The sequence below is a fragment of the Periplaneta americana genome, chromosome 9 (genome assembly GCF_040183065.1).
Source record: "Periplaneta americana isolate PAMFEO1 chromosome 9, P.americana_PAMFEO1_priV1, whole genome shotgun sequence".
Classification (NCBI taxonomy): Eukaryota; Metazoa; Arthropoda; class Insecta; order Blattodea; family Blattidae; genus Periplaneta; species Periplaneta americana.
Genome location: NC_091125.1, coordinates 9,958,296 through 9,972,152, shown reverse-complemented (window position 1 = coordinate 9,972,152; position 13,857 = coordinate 9,958,296). Strand labels below are relative to the sequence as shown.

General features: G+C 35.0%; 1 protein-coding gene across 2 annotated transcripts in view; it reads right to left on the bottom strand.

The window, feature by feature from the left end:
• LOC138705772 (neuroguidin) overlaps positions 1-13,857 on the bottom strand; it is a 74,075-nt gene that overhangs the window by 22,182 nt on the left and 38,036 nt on the right. The window contains exons 5-7 of one of the 2 annotated variants that reach the window (XM_069834406.1): positions 13,624-13,801; positions 7,434-7,627; positions 579-5,416 (exon numbers count right to left, since the gene is read on the bottom strand). In XM_069834406.1, the coding sequence (XP_069690507.1) occupies positions 5,412-5,416; positions 7,434-7,627; positions 13,624-13,801 (377 nt within the window). In that variant the 3' untranslated portion in view covers positions 579-5,411. Of the gene's footprint in view, positions 1-578; positions 5,417-7,433; positions 7,628-13,623; positions 13,802-13,857 lie in introns of those variants that run through there. The other variant, XM_069834405.1, reaches the window with a different exon arrangement.

The window sequence follows — 13,857 nt, the reverse complement described above, 5'->3', positions numbered from 1 at the left end:
GACTTCTATTCATGAAAAAGACAAAAATGAAATGAAGGGAATAAAACGATATATCAATAAAGCAGATACGTATAAACCTTAATCTAACGATATATATACACACACAAAACTTAACCTACTCAGTCCAACTTAATCTAACTATATAAACCAATAGAAGATATGTACAAAATCTAAAATAACTATATAAATCAGTGGAACGGATACATACAAAATCTAACTTAATGATATAAATCAATGAAAAAGATATGTACAAAACCTAATCTAAATATATAAATCAATGGATCAGCTATGTACTGTGCAAAACCTAACATAATTTCACCAGCAGTATCACTACCTATTTAATAAAATATTACATATCTGAGCTGACTGAAATAATCTAAACTATTGGTAACAAAAGCTAAAAACTGAAATAAAACAACTACAAATATATATTTTCTTTCTCGTGCGATCAATTACGCTCCCAACTCAAATCACAAGCGTTATAATCTGTGGGTTACACATTAATTTGTTATTGTTTGTTCACTTGTTTTGAAAGGCATTGTGGGACTTCTGTTACCAACCAAATTGTGACTCTGCACTTCTTCAATCGTCTATGAATACCACTAATATGAAAGAGCCACTTTCGTCAAAAGTGTCACTTTGCAAAGTGGTGATATAAAGTGTCGACTATGAATACCAGCCTAAATCCACAACATAAGCTGGCATTTGAATCCATTTTCTAAGTATTGTTAGTTATCTATAGTCAGTTCAATAATTTATTTCACAAACCTTCAGGTGTTGTCATTACTGTAGCTTACAACATTTCCAGTTACAAATCTAGAGAACCTTGGTTCGATTCCTAGAAGGAAGCAGAGATTTATTTTCCTACATAGAGACTATGTGTGTATCTCTTTTCTTATATCGTAATGAGTTGCCTGTTGTGTAGGTAAGTTTATTATTTAAAAGCATATCTGCAAAATCTATACTAATAATAAATCTGTAGCCAAAATTCTTCTGGTAATTTTCACTTTTTCAAAAATAACTGGTGTTAACACACCAAATATTGCATTTTTGACATTTTTGTTTTTATGTGTGTCTGTCTGGATGTTTGTTATCTTTTCACGTGATAATGGCTCAACCAATTTCTATGAAAATTGGAATATAAAGTAAGTTCGTTCTAACTTACATTTTAGGCTATATGACATTCAACAGACTTTATTTAAAGGGGAGGGGGAGTTTAAAAGGGCCTGAATTAAATCGAAATATCTGGCTTATTTTTTACTTTCATGAAAAACGTTTCATAACAAAAGTTTCTTTAAAATCAGTTTCTGACAAGTTCTATTCTACGCAAAATTTTGATAGGACTGATATTTAACGAGATACACGAGTTTTAAAATAATATGTTTTTATCAATGCCGCTTCAGACTAATAGACTATGTTGTTGTTGTTTAGTCAACTGTCCGAAGACACGTCTGTACCTCACAAGTGACACCAAAAAGGCACCACTTATGAGGCACCTAGGCCAGGAGATAATGGAGTAGGTTGGCCAATTCCTTTCTCCCTCCATTGCATACATGTCAACTAGCTACATATTACACTAGTCAGACAATTTTATTATTCTACCTCTGACACATATCGTCAAATGAGATGTACTGCCTGATAATAGTTGTGCATCAGTCAGAACCTCAATCAGAAGACTAATTGGCTATAATGAAATGAAAACAATGACTATTTAAGATGGCCTTGCACAACAAATGGAGGATATTACTCATTTAGCATTATTTTTATACATACACTACTGCTTGTGAAAAGTGCAACAACCAGAAAGAATGGCAGTGTAAGAGATGTGTAGAACAGTATACCACCAATATAACTGATTACACTTCCAGAGAGATGGCGTACACATAGGTCCAACAGTGACATCTCTTGTGTCACCAGCAAGGTCAGTGTTATGCCTTGTTCAGTTAGTGCACAGAGCTTCCAAACGAAATGGAAACGTGAAAGCTAGTGCAGGTATCCCTCGTCAACATGAAAGGGCGCATTATCAGCAGAGTTCGAACAGGGCAGAATGGTTGGTCTCCAGGAAGCAGGTTTGTCATATCACATCTCGGCTTGTACAGGGCATGCTGCTAAGACAGTGATGTGTGTGTGGAACCAGTGAATAGAAGAGGGTTGTACGCAGAGACGAGCAGGTAATGGACCACGTAATATTAACAACAGCATGGGATGACAGCCATCTTGTCCGAATGTCCATGACGGACCATACAGCTTCATCCACAGTGATGAGTCGAGGTTGGAGTACTGCAACAGGTGTGGACCTGTCTGCATCAATGGTTCGTTGCCGTTTTTTGAGGGCTGGACTAGTGGCTTGCATGCTCTTGCGTTGGCTTCCATTTTTCAGAAACCATCAATGCCTCAGATTGCAATGAGCACGTGAACGCCATCACTGGCGTGGTGAGTGGCAAAATGTAGTGTTTTCGGACCTGATGGCCGCATACGTGTTAGACGCTACTGTGGTGAACACAATCTGAGAGCCTGCATTGTTGAGCGCCACAGCGGACAAACGCCTACAGTGATGGTTTGGGGTGCCATTAGATACAATATGAATCTCACCCCCTACGTTTTCAGGGCAATCTGAACAGCAACCGCTACATTAGGGAGGTTTTAGAGTCCGAAGTACTGCCCCTCCTTCAGACAACTCCACATGCCATATTTCAGCAATGCCCAGCCACATGTGGCGAGGATTGTGCAAGTCTTCTTCAAAGAACGACGGGTATCACTGCTTCCCTGCCCTGACCTGGTCGCCCATCGAACATGTCTGGGATATAGTTGGCCGGCTACTTATTCATCATGGTCCTCCAGCACCATCTTTTGACGCTTTGTGGACTCGCATAAACAAACTTCGTGGAGGGAGATTCCCCAGGAACATACTCATATCCAGGCCCTCTTTGATTTTATGCCACAATGCTTAGAGGCTCTGACTGCTGTGCACAGAGGCTTCACAACATACTGATATCTCACGGTCACAGATTAGGTACAATTCTGTAATTCTAATCATTTGTGTATTGTCATGTACCTAATCTGTAGTATGAATTTCATTTCAGTCACATATATCCTTCTTGGTGCTGCAATTTCCACAAACATTAGTGTATATAATTTTATTGTATTCTGTGATGGGAATATATAAATGTATAAATAAATGTTTATCAATATTAATATACAGAGAATGTTTGTGTGTTTGTATGAAGTAATCTCAGAAGCTACTTAAACGATCTGGATAATTCCTTCACTAATTTAAAGTATGGTTTTTCTAGATGGACATAATGCTATATGCCATTACGGTAACTTCGAGGTGATTTGAGGACTGAGGTAAGATTAAAATAGATCCTTATGCACAGAAAATTTGATATTCCGTCACAATATTGCATTGCTTGATTATTTAAACTTCATTTGGTTCATATAAAATACTCTTAATTTTATACACTTCAGTTTCTTTTTGTTCACAGAACATAATGGTATTTTTAAGAGTTTTGTTGTAAAGATGAGTATTTTTACTGGGCCAAAAATGTAGCATATGTGGAGTAAAAATATATTTTTCCGTTGAGCTCACTGGAGCCGAGTTATTTTACAAAGTGCCACGAAATGGCGTTCCTGCACTCATAATTTAGCCATATTCGTTTCCTGTGTTTGTTAAAATAATATTTATGTACCACATTCATTTTCATTTTATTTACATAAACAATGATGCACAACCAAGCGACTTGGCTCAGACAGTAGAGTTTGAGACTCACATTCAGGACGTCAGGGTTCAAACCCTGTGGCCGACCAATCTGACTGGGGTTTTTCATGGTTTCCCTTAATCATAAAGGCAAATGCCAGATTGGAAATTTACATGTCATGATTCATCACCACCTCAGTTACATGAACACAAGCCATTTACAACACATTATAGAAACAGGAACTCAACAAGAGTAAAAACAGCCTACTGGTATACCCACATTCTAAACACACAACATGACCACAGATATTAAAGCGTGTATAAATAAACTTTTGACAAAGAAAAAAAAGATGTACAGTGAGACCAACATAAAAAATTATCTTCGTGCACAATCCACTCTATATTGACATTAATTTGGAGTGATTTATTAAAGGATGCATTCAAGACTAATTTAGAAAAATGTTAAACGAATTATCCTTGCACCAAAAACGGATGTTCCCTGAACCAAATGATCCTATTTTAATCATATTCATTATAATAACAATTAAGAAGCATGTTACAGGAATTATCCTTGCACCAAATGAGTGCTCTGGACCAAAATGATTGTATTTTAACTATTTAAATACAATTTCAATTAAGTAACATATTAAGCGATTTATCCTTCTATCAAACACGGATGTTTCTTGGACCAAATCGACGGTCCCAAAGAAGAACATTGTAACAGACAAAATGAACTTTTGCAGTAGAATTAAAAACAAGTTCGGATGGCTGTGAAAAATCAGGACTTTTCTTTAGGCCTTTTTTCTTTGCATTACCATTATTGAAATTGATGTCTTACCCCATTGTAGTGATAACACATTCTCTGAAATCATTCCTTATATGTGTATTGTTACTTACAATATTAGAAAGTTAACATAAATTCCCGGTAAGAACATTGATGAGACATACAATAGTATTGCTTGTGAAAGTAGGAGCGATAATGTCACAGTTTACACTTAACAGAACTTTTTGTAACTACATAACTACAAACAGGAATGTACATAAATATTTACAAAAAGTATAGTAATTTGTTTTACAATGCCACTGAACTTAATGTTATTCATCACTGCCATGATAAATGCCAGGAATATGGGGTGTATTTCGTCACACTGATAGCAGATCGATGAATACTTTACTTTGGGAGATGGGTAGTGGAGCAATGTAATCATATTTTAGATTTATATCCTTCCAAGTCCTGAGTTTGACTTTGCGTTGTATGTCAATGCTACTCTATGTTCTGTTCATCAATATGATTGTATTTTATGAATATTTTCTCGCTTAATTCAGGAACAATTTGAATTTGCATCACTTTCATCGAAACACTGTTTCATTTTCTTCTGTCAAATTTCAATTGTCCTTTTCATTGGCGATTAGAGACTTCAAGTTTTTAAAATCGATTTGTGCTGTTTAAGTTACCTCATAGGGTTTCCACTTGCTTTAGCCATTTTCACTAGCATTATCCGTTGTTCAGAGTGAATATTGTTCGTCCTTTTTTTCTTTGTTCATTTAAAGGATGGATTGAATCTGCTTCATTCCATGTGTGTTCTTTTTTCCGGGAGTTTATCCTGAACAGACAATTATTATAATACTATTGTCAAATACAATGTGTTGTAGAAGTCCCTTATCGTTATCTTCAGAAGTACCTTGCTCTGGTGCCATTTCCATTTGTTGCAGGTCAATCTGTGATACAAAATGAAATGTTAGAATTCCATGTTATACAGCAATTTTTTCTTATGAAATTAGTAACATTCAAAAAGTGAATCATGATCATATTAGTTGAAGTAATACAATCCAATATTATAGTTAATGTTGGGTTATCAGTAGGGAGGCTAAACATTGGATCTCAATCAATAATCTGAATCAAAATATTCGCCCTCAGACCCAAGTATGGAAAATGTTTTATAATAGCTATTCTGGAAATTTCAGATGTGGAGAAGAAGTTAAAAACTCACCTTTTTCATTTAAAAATTATTTTAAAAGTATAGAACTCATTTATAAGAATATATTTAATTATAACTTAACACCATTACAGAGCTAACTGAGCTTCAAAATAAAATGTCAAGACTGAGGTGCAAGCTTGCAGTTACTAACAAATCTAGAATACAAGTAAACTGTAAATAGGTTTGTAATAACCGTGCCTTAATATTGCAACAAACCAGAGCCACGTGGACCATATGCTGGATTATATAGAATCTATGGACGTCCTATATTGTTAGTGCAAGGAGGACTTCTCTATTTTTAGTTATGGATGTGGTCACACGATAGTTATTTGGATATTTCATTCGTAAGCTAAAGTTTTCAAAAAACACACTATATAGTAAGTAACAACAAAATATAGCAAAATCAAACTTACCAGGGACATCTTCTTCTGCATCTTTATAGATACACCTCCTTCGCAAACATCTTGCCTAGGACTCACGTTACGGAATACACGCTGGTTCGAGTCCTCATGAATGAAGAAATTTTCTCATGAAATTTCGGCCAGTGTATGGAACTGGTGCAACCCAGCATCGTGATGCACTTGGGGAGCTACGATAGGTAGCTATAACGGCTCAGGGGGGTCATCGTGTTAACCACACGATACCTGCATTCTGGTTGGATGATCGTCCACATCTCCTTTGGCATGTGGATGTGAGGCCAGCAGCCGGCTGGTCTCATTGGTCATGGTCCTTCATGGGCTGTTGTGCCTCGGATTATTATAGGTCTGCATGTTGTTGCAAAATGCAGATACACTACTTTTAAATTACATACGCTGATTCAATTATTCATTTGGAGAAGACTATGGTAACTGTGTCACAACAGTTTTAACGGGACATTATTGCGAAAGGAGGCAGTCGACAAATTCTTAAGTGAGATACAATACTTTTCTACGTATAAAATGTATCAATGTTGGTTACAATATTTCAATATTGCGCGATTACTGCCCAAATATCCAGCCGATCTTAATCATATTTATTCCACAGATGGTCTATTATGAAACCTTCAGGTCTACGATTAAAACTCAAATTCTTCAAAATGTCAGTTACAATGTTCTTCCTAGGGACCGTCGAAATGTCCTATTTTAATTATGTAATTACTTCATATCTATTTCTAATAAGTGCAATAAAGTGCATGGATATGGCCAGTTTAAAATAAATTAATTCTGCCCCTTTCTTTTTTGTAGTGTTTGTAAAATTCAATTACAGTATTGTGTAATGTAGTAGTAATCTTAAGGGTATTATAATGTATTGCTGTAGATTTTAAATAACTCAAGAGTACTATATTAATTATTATTATTATTACCATTATTATTATTATTATTATTATTATTATTATTATTATTATTATCGCCGCATTATAATTCAAGGAGATTTTTATATCAATATTATTCTACCTATAGTGGGGTTGACATATCATTTGTTCCTAAAAAGCTTATACTGTATGGCTCTCTTATTAATGTTGCTATATGTTACCAGATCACCAAAACAGACAAACTCACAAAGACAAAAAAAATTCTAATATTTTTATGATTGATGTAATAATTGTATTAAAATGTATTTTATCTGGCAACATGAAATTTATTTGGTTTGACTGAACAGTTTGTGGGTCTTCAGACAGTTGACTATAGAACAACGCGTGCACATATGCATGCATGCACGCACGCCTACACACACACAATCTCATGTAATTTACATATAAATTTACTGTCTACACTCACTTTTCTTTCCTTTAGAAAGCTTCCTCTTCTTGGAACCCCCTGACAGTCCAGATGCACTTGCACCTCCTTCCAGAGCACGAAGATCTCCAAATCGTGTAAGTTCATCTCCTAATGAACCAAGTGTGGTCATTTTACGAGCTCTGTGACGCTCCTGTTTTGTTGTTGGGAGTCGTGTGAAGTAACTCTCTTCATACCTGTAAATAAACGAATAATTAAATAACCAAATAAATAAAAAATAAAGGACAGAATGAATACAGTGTATTTTCATATACAGTCAACTCCGGATATAGTGAACCTCTGCGGACTTGCATATTTCGTTCACTATATCCAAATTGTCTCTCCCCTAACCTTAAATGTCAGAAATGAATGAAATTGTGAACAAGAAAATAAAATATTTCATTACACTGTATACTGTATACTCACAGCTGATTTACTTAAACTATGCTGTCGACCCAAGTGTGCTTGCAAAAGAACACATTCAATGTCACTTATAATATTCGCCTTATCTTCCAAAGAAAACACTTTACGTTTCGACATTTTTATACAGTACATTCACTGTTGGAACACTGGTTCAGGTAGAAATGACAAACGCTATTATGGTGTGACTGTGAACTCAGCCTTGGAACTTCCCGGGTCACTTCATGGAAATTGGGAGAGGGTTGATGGAGTTTGAAAGCCATCGAAATCTTACCTTCATTTATGCTCTGGACTTAATGTCCGTCCCCTTTCAATAAAAGAAGGCAATTTCATTTTATGTTGTTTCGATGCTATCCGTCATAATGGAAATGTTTCTGAGAACAAAAGGCAACCCTTTGACGGTGGAGGATTAGAAATAACAATAGAGGAGAGTGCCTGAGAACAGAATGTCAACCCTTTCACAGTGGAGTGAGGCAAGGTCGTCATGCATTGCCTGGATTTGCAGTACAGCTCATTGTCTAGGAATCACTAATCCTATCTTGTCCTTTGACTACAGGAGTAAGAAACTTAGAATGTTGTTCTCAACACATTCTTTCAATTTTGTATAAGAAGGTCTGACTTCAGATAAGAATTTGTCAGAATACAAAGTTCACTATAACTGAAGCGAGGATTCACTATAAACAGAAATTTTAATGTACTTTTTAATGTATGCGGGTCGGGACCAACGATTTAGGTTCACTATAGCCGAATGTTCACTATAACCAAGTTCACTATATCCAGAGTTGACTGTACCTGCTTTACTATAGGACTATTGTGAATGGCAAAATGATAACTATAAGAACCACAAGAGACAGAGAAAGAGAAGGAAGAGGAACAGGGAGAAAGAGTTTAAGGGCAAAATTCACAGACGTTAGTCATTGGATAAGAAAATTCTTTAGTAATAACTGATTACTTATAATGAGTACATCCTTATGAGGACTTGGTATTCATATACAACACTTGTACAAAAGTGTAATCATTTTCAAGGAAGATATGGTAAGAATGGATTAGCTATTTCATTGCCAGTTCAATCCAGCCTAAAGGTTACAATCAAGTGGGCAGTGATCATGTTCTAATTTGTTTGCGAGTGTGATTTGATTTGCGACATAAGATGACATTGTTAAGTATTGTGATAATTTATTAAATAAATTCTGTTTTAATGATATTATTAGGACTACGTGATTTCAGTATTATAAATAATTAGTAGTAGTAGTAAGTTTTGTAATTAATAATATGCTGAAAAAAAGCTCCAAGATTTGGTGCTGAAATAGTATAAAGATATTGTACAATCTGAACAGCCTGATAATATTTCAATTAGTAACAGGTCTGTAAGTAGCAGTGCTGCCCTTCTTTGCGGATGCTTTAGCAAAGAAGGGCAGCACTGCTACTTACAGACCTGTTACTAAATCACGTTTTACTCTGTGAAAAGATTTATTAATTCTACATACTTAGACTTTAACAAAAAAAATTTGATAACACAATCTCAAGGGAAAAAATGGAACTCTCTGCATCAAAATCCACAGTTAATTCCCGATTTACCACGCAAATCATCTGTAGCTGCATTTAGATTGGCAACAGGCCATGATTGTTTGGCCAAACACCTGCATAGAATTGGAATATATCAGTCCCCTAACTGCCCATTGTGCAACTCAAACCAAGAAATGGATTCGGAACACCTCAAAATCTGTGCTTCAGTGGCTGGCCATGATAATATCTTTGAAAAATATTGGAGTGCAAGAGGTCAAATTACTTTACTGTCAAATGCCTGGCATTAGAAAACAACAACATATTTCAATTAAAAAAAAAAAAAAAAGAGAGAGAGAGAGAGAGAGAGAGAGAGAGAGAGAGAGAGAAATAACGCAAAATATTATACAGAATTTCAATACTGTCTCAGAACACTCTCAGAACTTCTGTGCTGCTTAAAAAGTTATGGGACAACATAAAAAAAGAGATATGAGAAAAGAGGAAAAACTGTGCCTAGAACTTATGAAAGAACAGTTAAAATCTGAAAAAGTGCTGTACGAGAAATATTTATTAGAACTGAATAAACTGAAAATGAATTAAGTTATAACAGTTGTTCCTCATACAGTAGGATGCTGACACTCCACACAGATTATAAACTATATACTGTACCATTATATTAGATTTATTTTATTAATACTAAGTAGGCCTATATGCTAATTATAGTTCTTTATTTTTCATTATATTTTCAACAAATGAATTTACAGACATGGCATAGCAGTGAAAGGAAAGTCAAAATGCACAGATTTTGGCATCCTACTGTACTGATTGTAGGCCTGCAAAAAAAAATCCAATTTTCTTGTCTGTAATTTATATAATGCACAAAATTTGGATTTACAGTAGATACGTCTGTTTCTGTGACAGTTAATTATTTCTTAACAATAATGTTTAATGTAGCACTATTTTAAATCTTGCAGTCATGTGCAGGGCCATGCCAACACACAATTACGTCCAGAATTTCTTGATTAGGTCCTCCAACAACCTGCACAGTTATGGAAAAATAACATTTTCTATTTATAAAAATGTCTGCATTAAGCACCCCCAGGACTTTTACTGGGAACATGTGTATCATAAACAAAAACCTATCCTGGGAATCCAGCTTTCATAAAGTTTACTTGCAAAGTATTGAATTTTTCTTGACTAGATGGAAATTTTACAAATCTTTTTATGCTATGTGACAGAGCTTCAGAAACATTACATATATGATTCTACAGACTATAGGCTGACTATGATACAAATTTGCACATACTAAAGAATATTATATTCTTTATAATTCTCATTGAACAGTGAAATTGCATAGGTTATTGTAAAATCAGGGTGTGTACCGAAAATGTGAAACAAATATTAGTTAATTTTAGTTACCACAATTTAATAATTACTCATAAGCATGATGAAAAAACAAGAATTAAATTTCAGTCATCTTAAGATCTGTCATCAGACTTGTTTCTTAAGTTCCCTGATCTTCATTTCAACGGAGGCACAGCCAACTTCTCTCCTGGCCTTCAAGACTGTATGAGTATTAGATTTGTATATCGTTGTTGATTTTATGAAACCTCCAATAAGACAGTACAGAACATAAGTTTTCAGGAGGAAGAAAAAATTAATTAAATCTCAATAGGCTTACATTGATCCTTGATGATGTCACCAACGTTTTCTACCGAATTATCTAATATTCTTATGTAGGCCTATTGATATTTAATTACTTTTTTCCTTCCTCCTGAAAAAATTATGCTTTGTATAGGAGGGTTCATAAAATCAACGACGATATGTAATAGCTGATTACCAACCACAGCAGCTCAGGCATTGGCACCAAGATTAAATAAGTGAAGCAGAACAATATGCGTAATTTCGTTATCCACGACCATTCAAGTCTCTTAAATTTTACATCTTGATTACACAACTTTTAACACTGTATCACTTCGGACTATGTATGATAAGACTTTCTTGTGTTAAATTCTAGCGTACCTTGTTTACATGTTTCGACTTTTTATGGGTCATCCTCAGAACTGGTCATTGTTGGTCTTGGCGCCTCTTGTTTTGTTTCTTGTGAGGGTGTGTTCGTGTGGTATAATATAGAGTCAAAGAGTGTGTGTGTTCTGAAATTGAATTGTGTGTTGAGAATTTCGTTGGGGTGTGTTTTCGTGTGTCTGTATATTTCATATTGTTCTAGTGTGTTTAGTTTCTGTACTAGAAAAATGCTCAAAAACAACAACACACCACAAGAACACATTAAAGAAATCATCCACACCACAGACATCACCACAAAACAAAACTACTTCACATACAATAACAAATATTACACTCAAACCGAAGGCCTACCCATGGGATCACCCATTTCCAGCATACTACCAGAAATATTCTTACACCACATAGAACAGACATACATACTAAACAAAGACAACAACAAACACGCAGACAACATCATATATTGGCACAGATACGTAGATGACATACTAATACTATACAAAGGAAACAAAAGACAGATTCAAAACCTCCATCAACACATAAACAAAATACACCCAAAGCTACACTACACATTAGAAATTGAAAATAACAAATCCATAAATTTTCTAGACATCACAATAACAAAAGTAGACAACAAACACACATTCAAAGCATACAGAAAACCAACAACAACACACATACACAACACATCCAACCACCCAACACAACACAAACAAGCTGCATTCCGAACAATGGTACACAGACTACTCAACATACCAATGAACCAACAGGATTACAATGAAGAGCTAAACACAATCAAATATATAGGACAAGAAAACGGATACAACCCTAACATAATAGACAACATAATACGTAAGACAAAACATAATCGCAAAAAAACAAAAGAATACAACACAAACACAAGAACACAAAAAATACATCACACTAACATACGAAAACAAAAACACATACAAAATTGCAACCTCATTCAAGAAATTAAATTACAACATCGCATACAGAACAAATAACACTCTACAAAAACATCTCAACACACAAACAAATACAACCACACAGGCATATACAAACTCAAATGTAACACCTGCAACAACTTCTACATAGGACAGACAGGCAGATCATTTCAAACACGTTACAAAGAACACATCACAGCCATAACAAAATTACAAAACACCTCCACATATGCAGAACACATCACACATGCTAACCACACCCACAGAGACATCAACACAGACATGGAAATACTACACATCCAACAAAAAAGCCAGAAACTAAACACACTAGAACAATATGAAATATAGACACACGAAAACACACCCCAACAAAATTCTCAACACACAACTCAATTTCAGAACACACACACACTCTTTGACTACTCAACATACCACATTATACCACACGAACACACCCTCAGAGGAAACAAAACAAGAGGCGCCAAGTCCAGCAACGACCAGTTCTGATGATGACCCATAAAAGGTCGAAACATATAAACAAGGTACATTAGAATTTAACACAAGAAAGTCTTATCATACATATTCCAAACTCTTAAATTTGTTATTTTCGTTACCAATTGCTTAAATTAATTACTTTTTGGTTACTTTCATTACCAGTAAACACCCTAGGCAAACCTCCACTTGTTCGGGTTGGGTTAGCTACCAATGGCATCAAAACATCCATAATAGTAGTCTTCATGAAATGATATCGTTCCTTAAATTCTTGATCATTATATATTTCTAATGGATCTTCCATATCACGTAACGTATTGTTATGCAGCACATCATTATAAAACATTATGTAGCACATCACTATAAAACATTATGTAACCACCAGACTCAACATTAACCTCCATTGTGATCAAATTGCAGACCTATTTATGAATTAATAAGGTTGTTCCCACTTATTAGCTATAAGTGGACAATTGAGCTTCCTTACAAGAGTAAGGAATTCATCATTTCTTTCAATGAGAGAGAACCATGAATTGAACATCAGTATAATCAACTCCTTTACGGTTTCCTTATGATAACTGCTGAAAATAAATTCGATGCTAAAAATTACACAAAAAATGTCGGAAGTTATTCACTATTAAAGGAATATACCTCAAGAATTATATACATAAAATATACCTACTAATAAAGGAAGAGAAACTATAGGCCAATAAAATATGATTTCTTCAAAAACAACACTTATTGTCAAATGGACTGTAGGAGCCGTCATTTGCAAAGAGATAATAATGATAATCACTATGACAACTTACTCTTCTTTGTGACGATGCTGTTGTGCCAATGTGGCTCTTGCTACATCTCCTTGTGAAATTTCAGTTGGACGATCAAAATATTCTTCTTGGAGTTCTTGCATCACTGAGCTGCCCAAAGCTCGCTTTCTAGCACGTTCCAATGCGCGTTGCTGCTTTTCTGCATGGCTTTCATCACCATCTGAATATAATAAACACATAGTTTATGCCTAAATCATATACAGGGTGCAAAAAAGT